Below are 17159 nucleotides of genomic sequence, written 5' to 3' on the forward strand. Positions count from 1 at the left end.
AGTGATGATGACGGTGATGGTGAGGACGATGGTTATGATAGACCTTAGTTGCGTTGCCTCCTTTGACCTTAAGACCACTGGATGAGGTAAGTATTGCTACCTCCGTTTTACAGAAAAGGACAGAGAGTTGGCACAAGGTCACATGGCTAGTGACATAGGTAATGACGTAACTAGTGGTGGAAGAATGAGAGTTGGAATCCAGGTGTGTCTGATTCTAAAGTCCAGGTTCTCTCCGACATCCCACTTGCCTTTCATTCGCCTTTCCTGCCTTTGCATTTAAATTCAGTCTTAATGTTGGCCTGTCATTAAAAATAACATAGACCTGTATCTATTGATGTGGAAGGAGAACAGATTATAGAACCAAATGATATAATCTCAAGTTTGTAAAAGCTTTTAATATACATGTATAATGCCAAGTGAAAGCCATCCTTCTACCTAATCTCCTGCCTTCCAGAATCTTCCTCCCCTTTGAGCAGACTGGGGCTGCTGGTATGGATGGTTGCTTCCTCCTGCAGCTCCTGCAGCACCTTTTTCCTGCCTCTTTTAAAATACCAAGCCTCTCTCAAGCCCTTTAATTGCTCATGTATGTGGAAATAATAACCACATAAGCCCTCCTTCATGATGGCAGTTAGCTCTAATTAAAGCATGGTTCTCAACCCCGGCTACATGTTGTAATAACCAGGGGAACAGTAAAACTACTGGTGCCAGGGCCCCATCCCCAGACATCCTGTTCGTGGGTCTGGGGTATGGCCTGGGCATCACGGTTGGGTCATCTCCCGGGGTGACTCTGCTGAGGGGCCAGGCCTGAGAACCACTGGATTAAAGGGAGACTATGAAGCAAATCATTTGGTCTTAAAAAGTACTTTTAAAATTCAAGATCTGGCTATAAAATGGCTTGTGTATTCCAACAAGAAAACAAAATTTACAAGTTCCTGAAATAAACACAAAACTTTGGTCAATTGGTTAATCAAATTCAAATGAGGATCTCGCATAACACCAAACTTAACTATACTCAGGTTTCTATCCGAAGTGGCAGATTTTTTTGTTTTGTTTTCTGACACTCAGTGTAAAAAGAGAACTCTCGGGCCTGGCCCAGTGGCCTAGTGGTTAAGTTCGAGCGCTCTGCTTTGGTGGCCCAGGGTTTCACCAGTTCGGACATGGCACCTCTCATCAGGCCATGCTGAGGCGGCGTCCCACAGAGCACAACCAGAAGGACCTGCAACTAGAATCTACAACTATGTACTGGGGGGCTTTGGGGAGAAAAAGAAAAAAAAAAAAACAGAAAAGAAAATTGGTAACAGATGTTAGCTCAAAGCCAATATTTAAAAAAAAAAAAAAAAGAACTCTTCTTGCTGTATAATTGTTTTATAACCCATCGAAGCAAGAAACCTGTCTGTGTGGATGTCAAGAATCAAATGGGTTTTAGATCACTGTGAGGAATCATAAAGCATGGCTAGCGTGGGGACAGCGACAGTTCAAAAATCACACTGGCTGACAATGATCTCAGCCACGTATGACCTAAGACTCCCCATTGTTCCTTCCCAGAACCCGGGCTTTGTTCTCTGAGCGAGAATCAAGACAAAGTTCTTCTGTAAAGGGCTGGATGGGATGCATTTGAGGCTTTGAGGGCCAGACAGTTTCCGTGCCAATGACTCAGCTCTGCAGTGTTAGCAGCAAAGCAGCCGTAGACAATCCAGAAAGGAACGAGTGAGTGAGGGGGTGTTCCAGTAAAGCTGGATTTATGAAAACAGGTGACAGGCTGGATTTGGCCCCTAGATTGTCTCCTGCAAACCCCTTCAAGAGCTAAAACATCTTTAAGTTTTTAAAATAACTGTTCCGCATAAGGCTTACAATCAGCTTAAATAAAAACAAAAGTACTTTTGATAATTTCTGAACTCAAAGAACTCAGTTGATACCGAGACATTTCTATGAAAGAGGGTCTCTAGAGAGGGTGGGTTTTTTGTCATATATTTGGTGTGGCAACATGAGTGTGGCACAAAGAAGAGCTTAACGTGGGTTTGTTGAATGAATCAGACAGTCTAGAGTGGAGGTTAGGAGTGCAGAGTTCAAATTCTAGGCTCTGCATTTCCTTGCTGTGTGACCTTGCACAGACAACTTAACCTCTCTGAGCCTCAATTTCCTCATCTGTAAAAAAAGGGTTGATGACAATATTGTCTCTTAGAAGTTTCGGGAAGATTAAAGTAGATGAGAGAATGCTTTTAAAGTGGTGTTTTTATGACAGTGTATATGGCATCCAACAATAACTCAATAAATGTTGGCTCTATCTATAAAATCAGTGAGTGAGTCAAAACACAATGGTTCCAAGTAAGACCTGGGATCCTGGAGACACACAAGGTAGGTTTAAATTACTTTTCTGCCACTTTTTAGCTGTGTGGCCTTGGGGAAGTCACATTACCTTTCTGAGCCTCAATTTCTTATTTGTAAAATGGGGTACTGATAACACTTACCTCCATCGGTTCTCACGTGAGGATCTGTGTCCTGCCTAACAGGGAGTGGACACTTGGTCAATAGGAGCAGGCGTGAGTTGACTGGGGTGCTAATACTCGCGAAGACCCTGCCCAAAAGGCTGGGAGGGACCTTAACAGGGTGTCACATGACCCTATGTTTTGGTAAGATTTGCAAAAGATATTGTTCTATTTTGTCTTAAAGAGTCCTCTCCAATTGTCTACACTTCAGGCCCCAAACCTGAGTCTCAGTGGTAGCTACAGTTGTTTTTTAAAGAGTGACCCGTGATCCTCTCAGGGTCAACAAGGTTTCAGAAGCCTCCCTCTGCCCCTGGGCCCTGGGGTGGGGAGTGGGGGCTGGGGTAGGGCCACTTACTCTTCCCCATGTTTCCGGTAGCGCTGGATGTCCCGCTCCGCCAGGCTGGCCCTCTTCACAAACACCGCCAGGGCGCTCCAGCTGGCCAGGATGATGGCCAGCTCCAGAAGGTTCCACTTGCTACAGAAATAGCGCCACTTCTGCTCCCTCATGAGCTTGCCCTGAGACAGGAGCCAGAGGTTCTGCCCAAGGCTGTGGCCAGAACTGTGCCCCCCACCCGGCCCCACGGTGGCTCCCACACTCTCCAGGAGGACCCCCTGGGAGGGGCTTACTGAGTCCTTGGAGGTTTCTCAGAGCCCTGGCCCCACATGCATAGAATGCCAGGGGCCTCTCCCCAGCCTTGTGCACAGACCCGGTCTGCTCCCATCACAATCCGAGCTGCAAGGTCTGGGGGTGTGTGAGAGTAAATACAGAATCTAACAAGAAAAATGTTTAATTCTCTCTGATGCAAAAAGATGGAACGATTCCTGCCCCATAAAGCCTTTTACTTTAGAAAACTTGTAATTGTGAATACTTTCTCTGCTCCTTTGAGATGTATTTTTTTTGTTAGTGCCTTCAAGTCAGTTCTGACTCTTCAAGACCCTGTGTACAGCACAGCTGAACCCTGCCGCGTCTTCAGGGCCCATTTTTTCGGAAGTGGGGGGCCATGTCCTTCTTCCTAGTCTGTCTTAGTCTGAAAGAGTCCGCTGAATCCTGTCCACCAGGGGTGGACCTACTGGTATTCGAAATACTCGTAGCATAGCTTTCAGTGCCACAGCAGCCTCCGTATGACAGCTAATGGATGGGTGGTGTGGTCCCTGGCCAGGAAAGGAGCCTGGGTTGTGGTGGCGAGAGTTCTGAATCTTAACCGCTAGGCCGCTGCTGAGAGGCATATAAATCTTTTTCAAAAGTGAAACAAGCCCATTTTACAACCCGAATGTTTTTCTCAGGGACTGGAAGCCATCTCTTTGAACTGTAATCATCTACAAAGAGAGTGCCCTGTCTTCCAGTTTCCCCGGGAGGGTGGGAGCCGATGGCAGAAACTACCTCCTCTTGTAAACATAGGAGAAGTTTATTTTTCCTTTGGATAAAGTTCTTTGGCAAACTGGGGTGGCCGCCCCAATTACCAGCTGGATTTAGGATGGATTAGTGGGACAAAAGCTGCTGTAAGTCCTCTTAAGGATTAATTAGCATTTATTTTAAGAACACGTATGTGATGGTTGTATCTGCCTGGCGATGTGTAGGGGTGAGATTTCTTTCTGTCTTTGTAGTCTCTGTAGTGGATTGCCTGGGATGGGCGTCCCATTCTGGCTTAGTGCTTATTCAGTAATAACAGTTGTTTTCTTAGGGGGAAGGGGGAGTCGTTGTGGAATGGTACAGATTCAGTTTTGTGAGAGGACAAAAGTACTGGCGACAGATGGTGGTGATGGTTGCGCCACGATGTGAATGTAGTTAATATGCCACTGAACTGTCCATGTCCAAATGGTTAAAATGGTAAATTTTATGTTATGTATATTTACCACAATTAAAAAGAAGTCATTTTGTGAAAGTAGTTTTCTTTTTTTCCTACCTTTGTGGAGAGGTTTTCTGGATTGGCAGGAGACTTTGTTTTTAATTCTGTTTCCTCAACAGGTGTCACAAGTCAAAAAAAATTATCCTGTGCATGTTCTCAGCCCCCCTCCTGTCCCTTCTTTTCCCTTCCCCTCAAGAGAAGCTTCTGTGATGTGTTCCATTTCCCTCCTCCTGCCTGCTCTCACGGAGGAAGAACTGGTGTTTGGCTGGTGAGAGGGTAAGTTCCCCTCCGTTATAAAGGCGTGGAGTGAGAGGGAGATTTTTAAAACTACTCAAGCAGCATTTTGAGAAAGATTTAAGGGTTTTGAAGAGAAGTTTCTGAAACAGCCACAGGCAGAGTGTGAGGACAATCGAGAGCAGAGAAATGAATCTTGGAGCAGGTGGTGAATGGGCCTCCTTTAATGTTCTTAGAGAACTGCAAGAACTTAAGCTGCTATTTGATAACTACTGGCCTTTGCCTTTGAATTGATGCTCAGAGACCATGTGGGCTCCCGGTTTATGAAGTTGATGGTGTGGCATAGGGGTTAAATGTCAAGATCAGGTGTCAGACTCTTTGGCTTCATTTCTGACCTTGGATAAATTACTTCACGTCTCTGGACTTTAGCTTCCTACTCTGTGAAGTGGAGCCAATAGGACCTTTCCCTTGGAGTTGTTAAAGGAGAAAATCCACATAAGATTCTTAGCACAATGCCTGCCTTGTAGTAAGCACTCAAAGTATCATCCTTACTTTAAAGTAGTTGTTGGAACAGGGGATGGGGGGCTAAGATGCTCCTTTTAGGTATCTGGTTTCCATTTTTGGTGAGAGGAGTGGGTGGGGCATATAACAAGCTTTGGATGCCTGCCCAGCATCCTCAAGCCATCATCATTATCGACATCTGCACCTTCGTTGTATAACATGGTGGTAAAGGTGGCAGAGGGGATCCTTCCTCAATCCTGAGGACCACAGGTGAGAATAAAAGTGCTAAGAACCCCCACAATCTAAGTTCAGAGAACCCCTCAGCTGTGAGGATGGCCACGTCTCCTCTCCCCCACCTCCGGCATTTTTGGAAGGTCTCAGTTCAGCAGAAACAGGAGCCCTGCTCCTCTCCCTTTCCCACCCAGGAAGGACCACTCTCCAAGTTCTTAGATCCTGAGATGTGCTGAAGCTGAGTCCCAAGCCAGGTCAGCCCTCAGGACCAGCAGAAGGCCCCCCAAAGTTGTCATGGCAACAAGTAAGGAGAATCTTTCTCTCTCCCTTCTTGTGGCCCCTCCCTCCCCGACCAGGGAAGAGGGAAGAGGTGGGAGAGGGGACAGGACCTACAGCCGTCTCCATCCCTTGCCCGTGGAGCCACAAGCCCACCCCTCACCTGCACGATCATGTAGTAGAGGAGGAACAGGAGGTAGATGACCTCTGCCGCCACCACAAAGGGGTGCCAGCCATCGGTGAAGGGGCACAGGCGCAGGCTCTGCAGGTCCGCGTGCGCAAAGAAGGTTCCTGGAAAGCAGAGTGAGTTCCTCTCACCCCCAGCCACCTGCCTACTCAGAGCCACCGCTCCCGACCAGAAGTCATCAGCAGGGTGACTCCAGCTCAAGGCCTTCTGAGGGCTGACCAGGCGGAGATAAAGGTCCTTCAGACCCACAGACCTGAGGGACTGAATGAGGACACGTGGTGGACACCAAAGATAATGGACAGATCAGAAGGGACAAAGGAAGCTGCACTGGAAGACCAGCCCCCTACTCTCTGGTGTCGGCCCTTTGCGCACTCAGTCCCCTCCAGCCAGAGCACACCCACCCACTTGACATCCATCTACTCCACTCTGGCTCATTTAGAGCCGTTTTGTCTAAAGACAAGTTCACTGAAGATCAATTCATCCATTGACCAATGCGCCAAAAGTTCAACCTTCTTTTGAATCATTTTTCATCCATTTGTGTGTCTTTCCCTCTTTTTTTTCTAAGTATTGTAATGATTTTTTAGTGATAATTTTTTAAACCAGTTTGACTAATCAGGCTACTGCCTGCAAAGACAAAGCCAACCCCAAGCTTGGCAGCATGGAGAGCTGCGAACGGCCTGAGTTCTTGCTGACATCGCCAGGCTGCTGAATCGACCCGGCCTGAAATCCACCCCCCCTTTCATTTGTAGAAATCCATAATTGAATCAGATGTGGTTTTGGAAAAGCCAGAGAAATGACAAAAAGAAATAAGAGAACACAGGAGATACAAAGGCCCCCCAAAAAGGATTTGAAAGAAATTTGGAGACTGGGGAATGGTAACGGAAGTTGAAGCCCTTTTACTTTTCTCTTTACACAGTTCTGAAAATTTTTTAAAACTACGAACATATTGCTTTTATTAAAAATGTAACAATGTTGAAAAGTTTTATTTTTAAAGGAGTGGTGGTTGAGTTTTAGGTAAATTGATTATTAGCTAAAGAGGCCTTAGGTCAGTGTTTTCAATAGACTGTGGTTAGCATTAAAAGAGGGTGGAAAGTGGAGGAATGGAGAGAAAGAACTCGGCTGGAACACAGAATATCAGAGTGCATCAGATGTAGGTAAGGAAAGGTTATTTTTGAAGCTTTGATCTGTTGTGTATATTTGTGTGTGTGTGTGTGCGTTGGACTATGATATAAGATGTCCTTCACACTGTAGATTGAGGTACAAGCTGTAAGATATTGTTTTAGGTGAAGGTATCTGTTACCAGGTCGCCCCCTCCCCAGCGCCTCACTGCCGCCTCCCCACGCCCACCCCCAGTAGACTGGGAAATATGAGCTGCCTTCAGACCCGCACTGGGTTCCCTTAGGATAACTTGGGAGACAAGGCCAAAGAGAAGAAGGGGAGCTAGGAAAAAGGCTGAAGCAGCCCTGAAGCCTTGCCTTTGGGTCCCCAGGGAGAACCAAGACCCATCCCTGAGTTTCCCAACCATTTGCCCTGGCACTCTGGCCCTGGGATGGCTGGGTCCAGCTGGGTCAGGAGTCCTAGCCCGGGGTGGGGGGGTGTTTGTGTTCCAGAACACTGCAGCAGTGTTCACAGGCAAGGCTGCCCACCCAAGGCGCTGGTCTCCAGGGTCAGAGTGACGATGCAGAACAGGTTGACGTTGGCATTGTAGACAGTGAACTCCACAAACACGGCTCTGGTCAGCCTGTCCAGCCAGGTGTTGTCAAAGAGATACTGGAGAATTCTGTGGGAAGAGGGGTGTTTAGGGGCATCTCCATCCCCAGGGGCTCCCTCCCCCCTCAGCCCAGGGAGGAGGCAGGGCTTCCTGTCCAAACTTCTCCCTCTGCCTCTGCTCTCCTCCCTGGGCCACAGGACCTTGGGGCTGCTCCTGGGAGTGGTCACAGTTTCCCATCCCATGGTGCAATGTCTTGGCACACATGGTTTCTGGGCTGTAAGAGCAGAAGTTCTCAAAGTGTGATCCCCAGACGGGCAGCATCAGCATCATCTGGAAACTTGTTAGAGATGCAGATTCTCACGCCCCACCCCAGATCTCCCCAGTCAGAAACTCTCGGGGTGGGGCCTGGGAATCTGTCCTTTGATGAGCCCTCCAGGGGATGGTGATGCTTTTTAAAGTTTGAGGACCACAGTGTTAGAGGAGCCACAGAAACATCGGGGGCTTAGGCAGGCAGCAGCTGCAGCTGCCAAGGTCCCTCTTGGGCTGGCGGCTCACGTGAAACCAGTTCCTGGAGATCTGCCCACTGGCGTGGTGAAAAAAGCATGTGCTGGAGGAGGCGTCTGGATTCAAATCCTGGCTGCCCCAGGGGCAAGCTAATAACTTCTCCGGGCCGCAGTTTCCTCATCTACAATGCTGTTAATGCCTGGAGCTCAGGATCATTGTGAAGAAAAAAATGGAATGATGTGTGTGTGCAATAACGATGGGCCTGTTTTAAAATATGCCCTGTTCCCGTGGGTCTGCGTCCTACTTGATTCATAGAAGCAGAGAGAGAGGATCAGCCATTCCATGTGGCAGGAAAAGACCGCTTATTCTGAAATAGACTATTCCTGGCCCGTCCTTCATCCCAGGGGAGCCCTGCCAGTTGTTCTCCGTGGGGGTTTGTTACCTGTGTTGTGGACGGGGTGGGGTCCTGCCATCATAAATAACCTCGGTGTTGTAACAGTGCAGTGGAGTAGACAGGTTCACACGGGCTCACTAACTTGCCTGGGGCTACACAGCTAACAGGAGCGGTGCCAGGCTTTCCAACCTGGAGCTCTCTGACTCTAGAACACGCTGGGGGAGGCAGTCTGCAGGGGCCCTGAGCATCCTGCACATGTGTGCTGGGTATTCTAAGAAGGCCAGGCCTTGGTCGGGCTTCATCCAGGCCATTTCTCAGGGCTGTGTTTGCAGCGAGCAGCCTCGAGGACAGAGGTGACATCTTCCTTTGGACAAAGGGCAGGCTTGCTTCTGCCACTGTCAAAGCAGCAGGTGCTCCAAGATCAGTGTTCCTTTCTGGTACTGTAACTCATGTAACGCAAGCATCTATCATGGCCCTTTGCGGGAATTTGACTCAAACCACCGAGAAGCTCTGCTATGGCTCTTGTAGTGAGTAATAAAGTCCTTTGTCTCTGACCCAGGAGTCTTGTGTCTTCTGCCAACATTTATGAAACAGTAACAGCCTAGCTTATTAGTGTACAAGTAGGGTAAAGCCTCTGACACTACATGGTTCTTGATAAGGTTAAACCTTTATTACTCCCCACTTGCCTGGTGGTGGACAGCTTTGTGTGGTACTGAGCTCCCCATCCCTGCTGGCTTCAGCAGAGGCCACCAGACTCAGATCACCAGGCTGAGAATGCCGAAGAGGGACTACCCTTCCAATTCTGAGACTGCACAGTTTCCAGGAACCTGAAAATACGACCTGAATGATTCTGAATCCCCCACAATGACAAAATGAGCTTGGCTCGGCCGTTTTTTTGAAGCCTGTCCCTGCCAACCAGACCTGGACTCTAGCAAACGGCTTTCTGCAGCTGCACATGAATCGAGTCAGCCTTACCTTGATGTGCTTTGGCGATCAGTGCCCAAGGGGACCACGTAACCTCCTCCTGGGTACACAGTGAGTTTGCCCCAGATGGGATACCCTCGGCGTTGGCTCTGGCTCTGGTACTGCCAAGCCTGGGAAAAGCGGTTGCTGTTGTTAAGGGCAGAGGCATTCCAGCCTTCCCCATAGTCTGACAGGTCTTCAACATCCATGGAATATGGTGCCCGGCATCCATCGAGAGAAGCCCGCAGCTGTGGGGCAAGAGGGCAAGAGCCTTCCCGGACCCTCACTTGGCGAATCTGGGCACTGCCAACCAGCTTGGAGTTCCCATCAGTGATAAAGCCTGAAGATGGAAAACAGATGGATAAATCTAGCCGTCAAAATCATCTTAACGCGTTCCAAACTCCCTGGTCCGGATGCTAATGTGAACTTCAGGCTACCCAGTATAGAGACAGCCAAGAGAAGTTGGCCAACCACAGGTTACATTTAACCGTAGGCTACATTCCTCACCATCTCCCCTCCTTGGACCTGCTCTACCTCCTGCATAATGTCTCTTGGGGAATGGCACCCCCCAACCCAGTCATCAACCTGGAGACCATCTGTGCCCTTTCCCTCAATGCCCACATCCTAATGGTCAACAAGGCCCATCAATTCTACTTCTTCAGTGTTGTCTGCACCATCCCCTTCTCTCCATCATCCCTGCCTCTCATCCCTACATCAGCCCCATCTCTTCTCCCCAGCATCCTAACTTATCCACCCTATACTCCAACTTCCACATGCATCCAGAATGATCCTTCTTATACCACAGGTTTGATTATATTACTCCCTTATGTAAGAACCATCAATGGCTCCTCATTTCCTTGAGCATAACACATGAACTTTTAAGACCTTTCATGATCTGGCCCCTGTTTCTCTCTCCTGCTTTGCTTCTCACTGGTCCTCAACTCATACCCTCAACTGCAACCACACTCGATGCTTTGCAGTTCCAAGAATGTGCCCTGGTGTTTCAGCCTTGCCTTTTCTCATGTTGTCCCTTCTGCCTGGTACGCCATTTCTGCCTAGCCAATTCATGCTCAGTTACCTCTCATTCAGGAAGTTCTCCACTCTGCATCAAGGGAGGGGTAGGGACCGACCCCTCCCTTGTGCATGCACAGCATTCTGAGGGTCTCTCCTTGAAAGCAGGAGACACCTGTGGCTATTGGTTTCCTATAAGGCTCATGTTGACAGTGACGCACACCTGTTCCTAGAAAGGATTGTGCACTAGGGGGCTGACACCCAGGGCAGGGGGACAGTACCTGAGTGATGACTGTACAGGTTGCTAACAAGGGTGGTGTTGGCCCACGTGAAGAACTCCTGGAAGCCCAGGACAGCTGAAAAGCCTTGAGTGAAGCTGTGTTCAAGGTGTCTGTTGAAGTGGTAGGCATTGGGGTCCCTCTGCCCATAGGCCACCAGCAGCAGCATCCACAGGAAGCCCAGGTATGCTGAGGAGGCACAGTCACTAGTCAGGCAGGGTTCCCGATCCCACCAAGCCCAGGGCAGGAAATGGAGCATGGGTCAGAACAGTCAAAGTCTCATAGGCCAGCCACTCGCCCCTCTGGTGACAATGGGACCAATCCTTATGGAGACCGTGGAAAGAAGTCAAGTCCACAGACCACGGGCCTCCTGTCTTGGTTTGCATCCCACCTCTGCCACCTCCTATCCATGTGCCCTTTGCCAGTGACTTAATCCCTCTGGGTCTTACTCTCCTCATCTGTGAAATGCGGATAATAATTCTCTTACACAGAGTTGTGCTGAGGAAGTCAACACATTAATATTTATACAGAACTTAAAGCAGCGCCTGCACAGAGTTCGTGCTATATAAATGTTTCTTCATTAGAATTTTTTAAAAGTGGGGCATCTGCCGTGTTGCAATGCTGAAGATAGAGCAATGAAGATGACAGCCATGTCCCCTGCCCTCATGGAGCTCACCGGTCCTGTAGGAGACAAGGGCCCATTAGATGCATAGATTTAGTTTAAGAGGCAAGACATCAGAATCACGTGGGGGATGCAGATCCTTACTGAATCAGAATCTCTGGGCAGGTCCTGGGTATCTGCGTTCAAGAGACCCCTCCCTGGGGCGACATGTTGCGGCTCTGCCCACACCGCTCGGTGCCCTTCATTCTGTACGTGCTACTCCTCCTATGCAAGCTCCCCCACACCCTGCTTTGCTAGGAAAGTGCTCAGCCAGTGGGAGGGCTGGCTAGGAATGCTGCAGGGTCAGTGCCTCCTCGGGAGCAGCAGTCCCCAGTGACCTGCTGGGTGACAACTCAGGGGCACGTACTACCTGTTCCTCAGAGGTCCCCAGCAGGACCAAGCCTCCAGTGCCTGCGTGGAACCCACTCATCACTGTACCTCACTTTAGTTTCCTTCCCTCTCCCTGCACTTCCCTTTCCCTACCAGTGCTTCCCAGGGCTGCCTCCCCAGCCAATGCCTTACACCCAGATCTGCTTGTGGGGGGGCCCAAGACTAAGAGAGAAACTGAGGTTTGACATTTCCTGGCCAGACGGCCAGGGGAAGCCTATCTGAAGACACAGGCTTGGGGCTGAGAAGGAAGGAATAAGAGGACGTAGCCAGAAGAAAAAGTGGGGAGGTGGGATGAACGCATTCCAGGCAGACTAGAAGGAACAGCCCGGGCAAAGGCGTGGGGTCAGGAGAGGGCACAGCATCCCAGGAGCTGCAGAACGCTGTGTCACTGGAGCTCAGGGCACAAGGGGCCAAGAGAGGTGACCTGGGGTTGAGGGGAACCACATTAGGGAGTTTGGACTTTATCCTAAGGGCCGTGAGGAGCCACTGAAGGATTTCAAGTGTAGGGGAGAGGCTGGGGAGAGCTGATATCTAGGAAAACGGGCCCAGGAGCAGGGTGGGGCTCATCAAAGATTGCCGCATGTTCAAGTCTGAGTTGAGAACCAGCAAGTAGGAAGATGGCTCATGGGTCATCTTGGCTGCCTACCCAAGATTTCTCTGATTAGGGCAAATGCTTTCTGTTCCTTGAGGTGCGTGGTTTTCATCTTCTCGAAGTCGGCGGCCAGAGGTGGCTGGTAGACGTCCTTTCTGCTGTTCCTTCGTGCTCGGAACAAGGCAGAGGGGCCTGTGAAAGCCAGGACACAAGGACAGTCGGCCAAATGGGCAATGGAACCAGGGTCTACGTTTGCAACCAGATGACTCTTCTCTCAAGAGGGACGATGGGATCTGACATTCCTCCTCCTGGGGAACCATTTCCCGAGACTACCTCCGTGCCTCTCTATGGAGTCCCAGCGCCCAGAACTCCATCCCTTCTTCTGCACCTGGAGAATTCTCATCCTGAAACACAAATGGCCTCCCCTCCCTGAAGTCTTACTGACTCCTGGATGCTTCCTTCCTGTACTCCGGACTCGAACATGGACCCCAACATTTCCCAGACTTTGACGATGGAAGGATGAGGGTAATTAATGTTTCACAGTCCTGTCATATCTAATTCCAAGTATCTTCTTTTTCAAACCACTTTACTGAGTTATAATTTACATAAATTCACCCACCGGAAGTCTACAATTCAATGATTTTAGTAAATTGATAGAGTTGTGCAACCATCCCCATAACCGGTTTTAGAACATTTTCATCACCCCAGAAAGTTCTCTCCTGTCCTGTTGAAGTCCCCTGTCCACTCTATCCCCACTAATCTGCCTTCTGTGTCTATAGATTCTCCTTTTATGGATGTTTCATATAAATGGAATTGTACCTATGTAGTTTCTCGTATCTGCCTTCTTTCACTTAACGTGTTTTGGAGTTCATCCATGTTGTTGTGTATATTACAAGTTAGTTTCTTTTTATCACTGAGTAGTATTCCATTGTATGGATATACTACCTTTTGTTTATCCATTCATCCATTGATGGACATTTGGATTGCTTCTAGTTGTGGCTGCTATGAATGATGCTGCTATGAGCATTCATGTACAGGTGCTCGTGTGGACATAGATTTTCATTTCTCTTGGTTAGATTCCAAGGAGTTACCGTCTATCTTTTGGCTATTACAAATGAAGCTGCTATGCACATTTTGGACCAGTTCCTGCATGAAAAGAAGTCTTCATTTCTCTGGGATAAATGCCCAGGAGTACGATTGCTTGGACATACAGTAATTCCATTTTTCGTTGTGAAAGGAACTGCCAAATGGTTTTCCAGAGTCGTTGTACCATTTTACATTCTCATCAGCAACATACAAACACTCCAGTTTCTCCACATCCTTGTCAGCATTTGGTATTATCACTATTGTTCACTTTAGCCATTCTGATAGGGGTATATTGACCCTATTGTTTTTTGGATCCATGCCCTTCTGTCCACCCCCACTGCCAGTACGTGTCATCTCTCCCCTGGATAATTGCAACAGTCTTCCTACCAGCCTCCCCATTTTCATTATTGACCAAATACCTCTGGTCTCCAAGAGCTGCCACAGTAATCTTTCCAAAATCACAAAATGGATCATATTGCTCTCCTATTTATTTATTTATTTATTTTGGTGAGGAAAGTTGATCCTGAGCTAACACCTGTGCCAATCTTCCTCTATTTTGTATGTGGGATGCTGCCACAGCGTGGCTGGATGAGCAGTGTGTAGGTCCATGCCTGGGATCCAAACCCACGAGCCCCGGGCTACCAAAGCAGAGCGAGTGGTGCCAGCCACTAGGCCAGCCCCCTGCTCTCCTATTTAAAACACTTCAAGGGGCCAGCCCTGTGGTGCAGCAGTTAAGTTCCCATGCTCGGTGGCCCTGGGGTTCACCAGTTTGGATCCTGGGTGTGGACCTACACACCGCTTGGCAAGCCATGCTGTGGCAGGCATCCCACATATAAAGTAGAGGAAGATAGGCACAGATGTTAGCTCACGGCCAGTCTTCCTCAGCAAAAAGAGGAGGATTGGTGACAGATGTTAGCTCAGGGCTAATCTTCCTCAAAAAACAACCAAAACCAAAAAATAAAAAAATTAATTAAACAAATAAATAAATAAAACACTTCAAAACCCCAGCATTGACCCAGGACCTACAAAATGCTGCATGATCTGCTCCTCACCCACCTCTCTGTCCTCATCTTGAACCATTCCCCCCATCCTGATATGCCATGCTTCGGCCACACTATCAGTATTTGCTATAAACTGACAAGTTCTGTCCCACCTCAGGGCCTTTGCACATGCCCAGTGTGCAACCTCTCTTTTCTCCTGCCCTCCAGGAGTCAGCTTCAGTACCCTTTCAGCAGAGAGGGCTGTACTGTCCTGTTCTCTCCCCCCTGTTCTCATCACAGTTCACACTTATGTGTCTACTTATACATTTACTTATTTAATGTGTCTCCCCAAATGGTCTGTTCATTCCAAGGACAGCAAACTGTGCCACCCAGTCAGTGCCGTGTTGCCTGGAGGTGGGAGTGGGGACTGACTTCAAATGGGCAGGAGGGAACCTTTTGGAGGTAAGGAAGATGTTCAAAATCTGAATTGTTGTGAAGATTGCGTAACTCTATAAATTTACTCAAATCAATGAATTACACAATGACAACGAGTGGATTCCTGTAATTCACATTCTTAAGTCATCACACTGCCTGGCACACAGCAAGTACACCCTGAATCATTGGGAAGGGCTGGCTGAATGAAAATTTAATTGGTCTGGAGGCTGGCGTCTCTTTGGCGAAAAATTGCTCTTTTGCCTTGAGAAGGAGATGTTAATGGATCTTTTGGATCTGCAAAACCAAAACCCTACCCTAGAGTGGAGGAACGCAGGCCCGTGAGGGGCGACCACACTGTGGAATGATGTCGGGACGTGGGCTTTTGGCTATTCCTGTTTTATTTTCCCTGCAAGTCAAGATCTCTGCGTAGACGGTCAGAGGGTGGGTTCCGTTCTGTTTGCGTGTTTGTTTTGTTGTTCATTTATTGTCGGGCCCCCTCAGGCATTTGGGCTGGGAAGTGAGAAATCAGGTTGGGGGAGGGGCCAATCAGGGGCCTCGCCAACAAGGATCAGCATGGCCGTGTTCCAGGAAAATTTTGTTTACAGACCGGGCGCTGGACTGGATTTGGCCCCTGGCCGTAGTGTGCCCGTCCTTGCCCTTGAACTCTAACTCACCATGACTTTTTGCAGCCCACCTGCAAACTCATTCTGTTTGGGGTTTCATTGTAAAGAGCAGGAGCCTGAACCCTGGAGAAGAAAGCTGCTTGCTTGGGCATTGCACAGAGAATGACGGCCAGTGCAGAGCGCGGCCCCCAAGGTGCCCCTTCTGGCTGAGGGGTCCTGCACGCTTGGGGGTCAGAGAGAAAGGCCCGGGGTGGGGAAAGGAACAGCATCGCTCAAAAGACAACAAAGGAGTCACTGGTTTCAGGATGGTTCAGGGGTGGTTCACCAGTCGGGGGTCAAGGGCTGAAGGGCAGCGAACACCGCCGGGGGCGGCTGGCCCAGCCTCATCGGGTGGGTTCCGGGCCCCTGCCTCCGCCTGTGCGCCCTTACCTGGGCCGGACAGACATCCCGGGAGAGGGGCCACAGGCTCCTCCTCGTCCTCTACTCTCTTCAAGACCAGTGCGAAGAAGGCAGCGAACCCCAGCACCTGGAAAACACTGAACCCTAAGCCCGTGTCGGAAACTCTCTAGCCACTCTGGCCTGGGAGGGGGCGGGATGGGACCACCTCTGTGGACTGGATGGGTCCTAGATTCACTGTAAATGTCTCCTCGTTCCTGCAGCTACCCCCCAGGGGTGTTCCTAACCCCCACTCCTTCCAGGGGGGCTGAGGCCCGAGCTCCAGGCGGGGCTCCGTGTTTCTTTGACTCTGACGCGCTCTCTTAGTCATTTGACATTTTCAGAAACAGGAAGGTATCTTCCAATTGACACACACATTTAATAACCTGGTGTTTTTTTTCTGAAGGTACAGTTCCCAAAAATTGCTGGCCTATCTCACAATCAAAAGCATCTTAGAATTGAGAAAATATAGTATCATTCCTATTTATACATGTGGCTCAGGGCACGGTCTTTGTCACCTTCTTCACCTGAGGTTTTCTCATCTATAAAATGGAGGCGAGGACCTTCCTGAGGGTGGGCGTGAGTGTTAAGAGCTCTGGTTGTCATGCAATTATCTTCATTAGGGTTGCTGCCCCGGGACCTGCACAGAGGTGGTGCTGTGTGTAGGTTTGTTGAATGAATAGGTGAAGGAGCTGCCCGAGCCTCAGGACAGGGCAGCTGGCAGGAAGGGAAACGTGGGCAGAAGGGAAGGGCAGCCACCCGGGGCTGAGGTCCTGACCTTCAGGGGCTGGGTGACAAACATGCTCTCCAGGAAGGAGACAGCCATGGAGATGAGCCACTTGAGGGAGCTGGCCCGCCCGTAGCGCAGGCCGTAGAGCATGGTGAAGAAGGCTGCCACGCCGCTGGTGGCCGCCACCAGGAGCCAGCCTACCAGGACACACCACCAGGGCAGGCCGCGAGGGGGCCTGCTCGCCCATGGAGAGCTGCAAAGAAGGGTGGATATAGTCAGATGACATGCCTAGGGCTCAAGTTCAAATCCCGCTCCACCCCGACCAGATGCATGACCTTGGCCAAGCTCCTTGACCTCTCAGACCCTCAGTTTTCTCCTCTAATTTGCACCCATCTCAAAGGGCTATTCTTTTTTTTTTTTTTTTTTTTTGAGGAAGATTAGCCCTGAGCTAACATCTGTCGCTAATCCTCCTCTTTTTGCTGAGGAAGACTGGCCCTGAGCTAACATCCATGCCCATCTTCCTCTACTTTATATGTGGGACGTCTACAACAGCATGGCTTGCCAAGTGGTGCCGTGTCCGCACCCGGGATCCGAACTGGAGAAC

General features: G+C 49.4%; 1 protein-coding gene and 1 long non-coding RNA gene across 7 annotated transcripts in view; one reads left to right on the top strand and one right to left on the bottom strand.

The window, feature by feature from the left end:
* LOC124250051 (uncharacterized) overlaps positions 1 to 5749 on the top strand; it is a 20395-nt gene extending 14646 nt beyond the window's left edge. For 5 of the 6 annotated variants that reach the window (XR_006891523.1, XR_006891525.1, XR_006891524.1 and 2 more), the window contains one exon: positions 4453 to 5749. This is a non-coding gene — a long non-coding RNA (uncharacterized LOC124250051). The remainder of the gene's footprint in view (positions 1 to 4452) is intronic. The other variant, XR_006891522.1, reaches the window with a different exon arrangement.
* Positions 1 to 17159, bottom strand: part of LOC124250049 (polycystic kidney disease protein 1-like 2) — a 96943-nt gene that overhangs the window by 5315 nt on the left and 74469 nt on the right. Inside the window, exons 32-39 of the mRNA XM_046681765.1 lie at positions 16604 to 16808; positions 15820 to 15916; positions 12321 to 12458; positions 10627 to 10812; positions 9347 to 9674; positions 7409 to 7542; positions 5739 to 5866; positions 2842 to 3002 (exon numbers count right to left, since the gene is read on the bottom strand). Coding sequence (XP_046537721.1) covers positions 2842 to 3002; positions 5739 to 5866; positions 7409 to 7542; positions 9347 to 9674; positions 10627 to 10812; positions 12321 to 12458; positions 15820 to 15916; positions 16604 to 16808 — 1377 coding nt within the window. The remainder of the gene's footprint in view (positions 1 to 2841; positions 3003 to 5738; positions 5867 to 7408; positions 7543 to 9346; positions 9675 to 10626; positions 10813 to 12320; positions 12459 to 15819; positions 15917 to 16603; positions 16809 to 17159) is intronic.

This window comes from Equus quagga, chromosome 13, assembly GCF_021613505.1.
Source record: "Equus quagga isolate Etosha38 chromosome 13, UCLA_HA_Equagga_1.0, whole genome shotgun sequence".
In the NCBI taxonomy this organism is placed as follows: domain Eukaryota; kingdom Metazoa; phylum Chordata; class Mammalia; order Perissodactyla; family Equidae; genus Equus; species Equus quagga.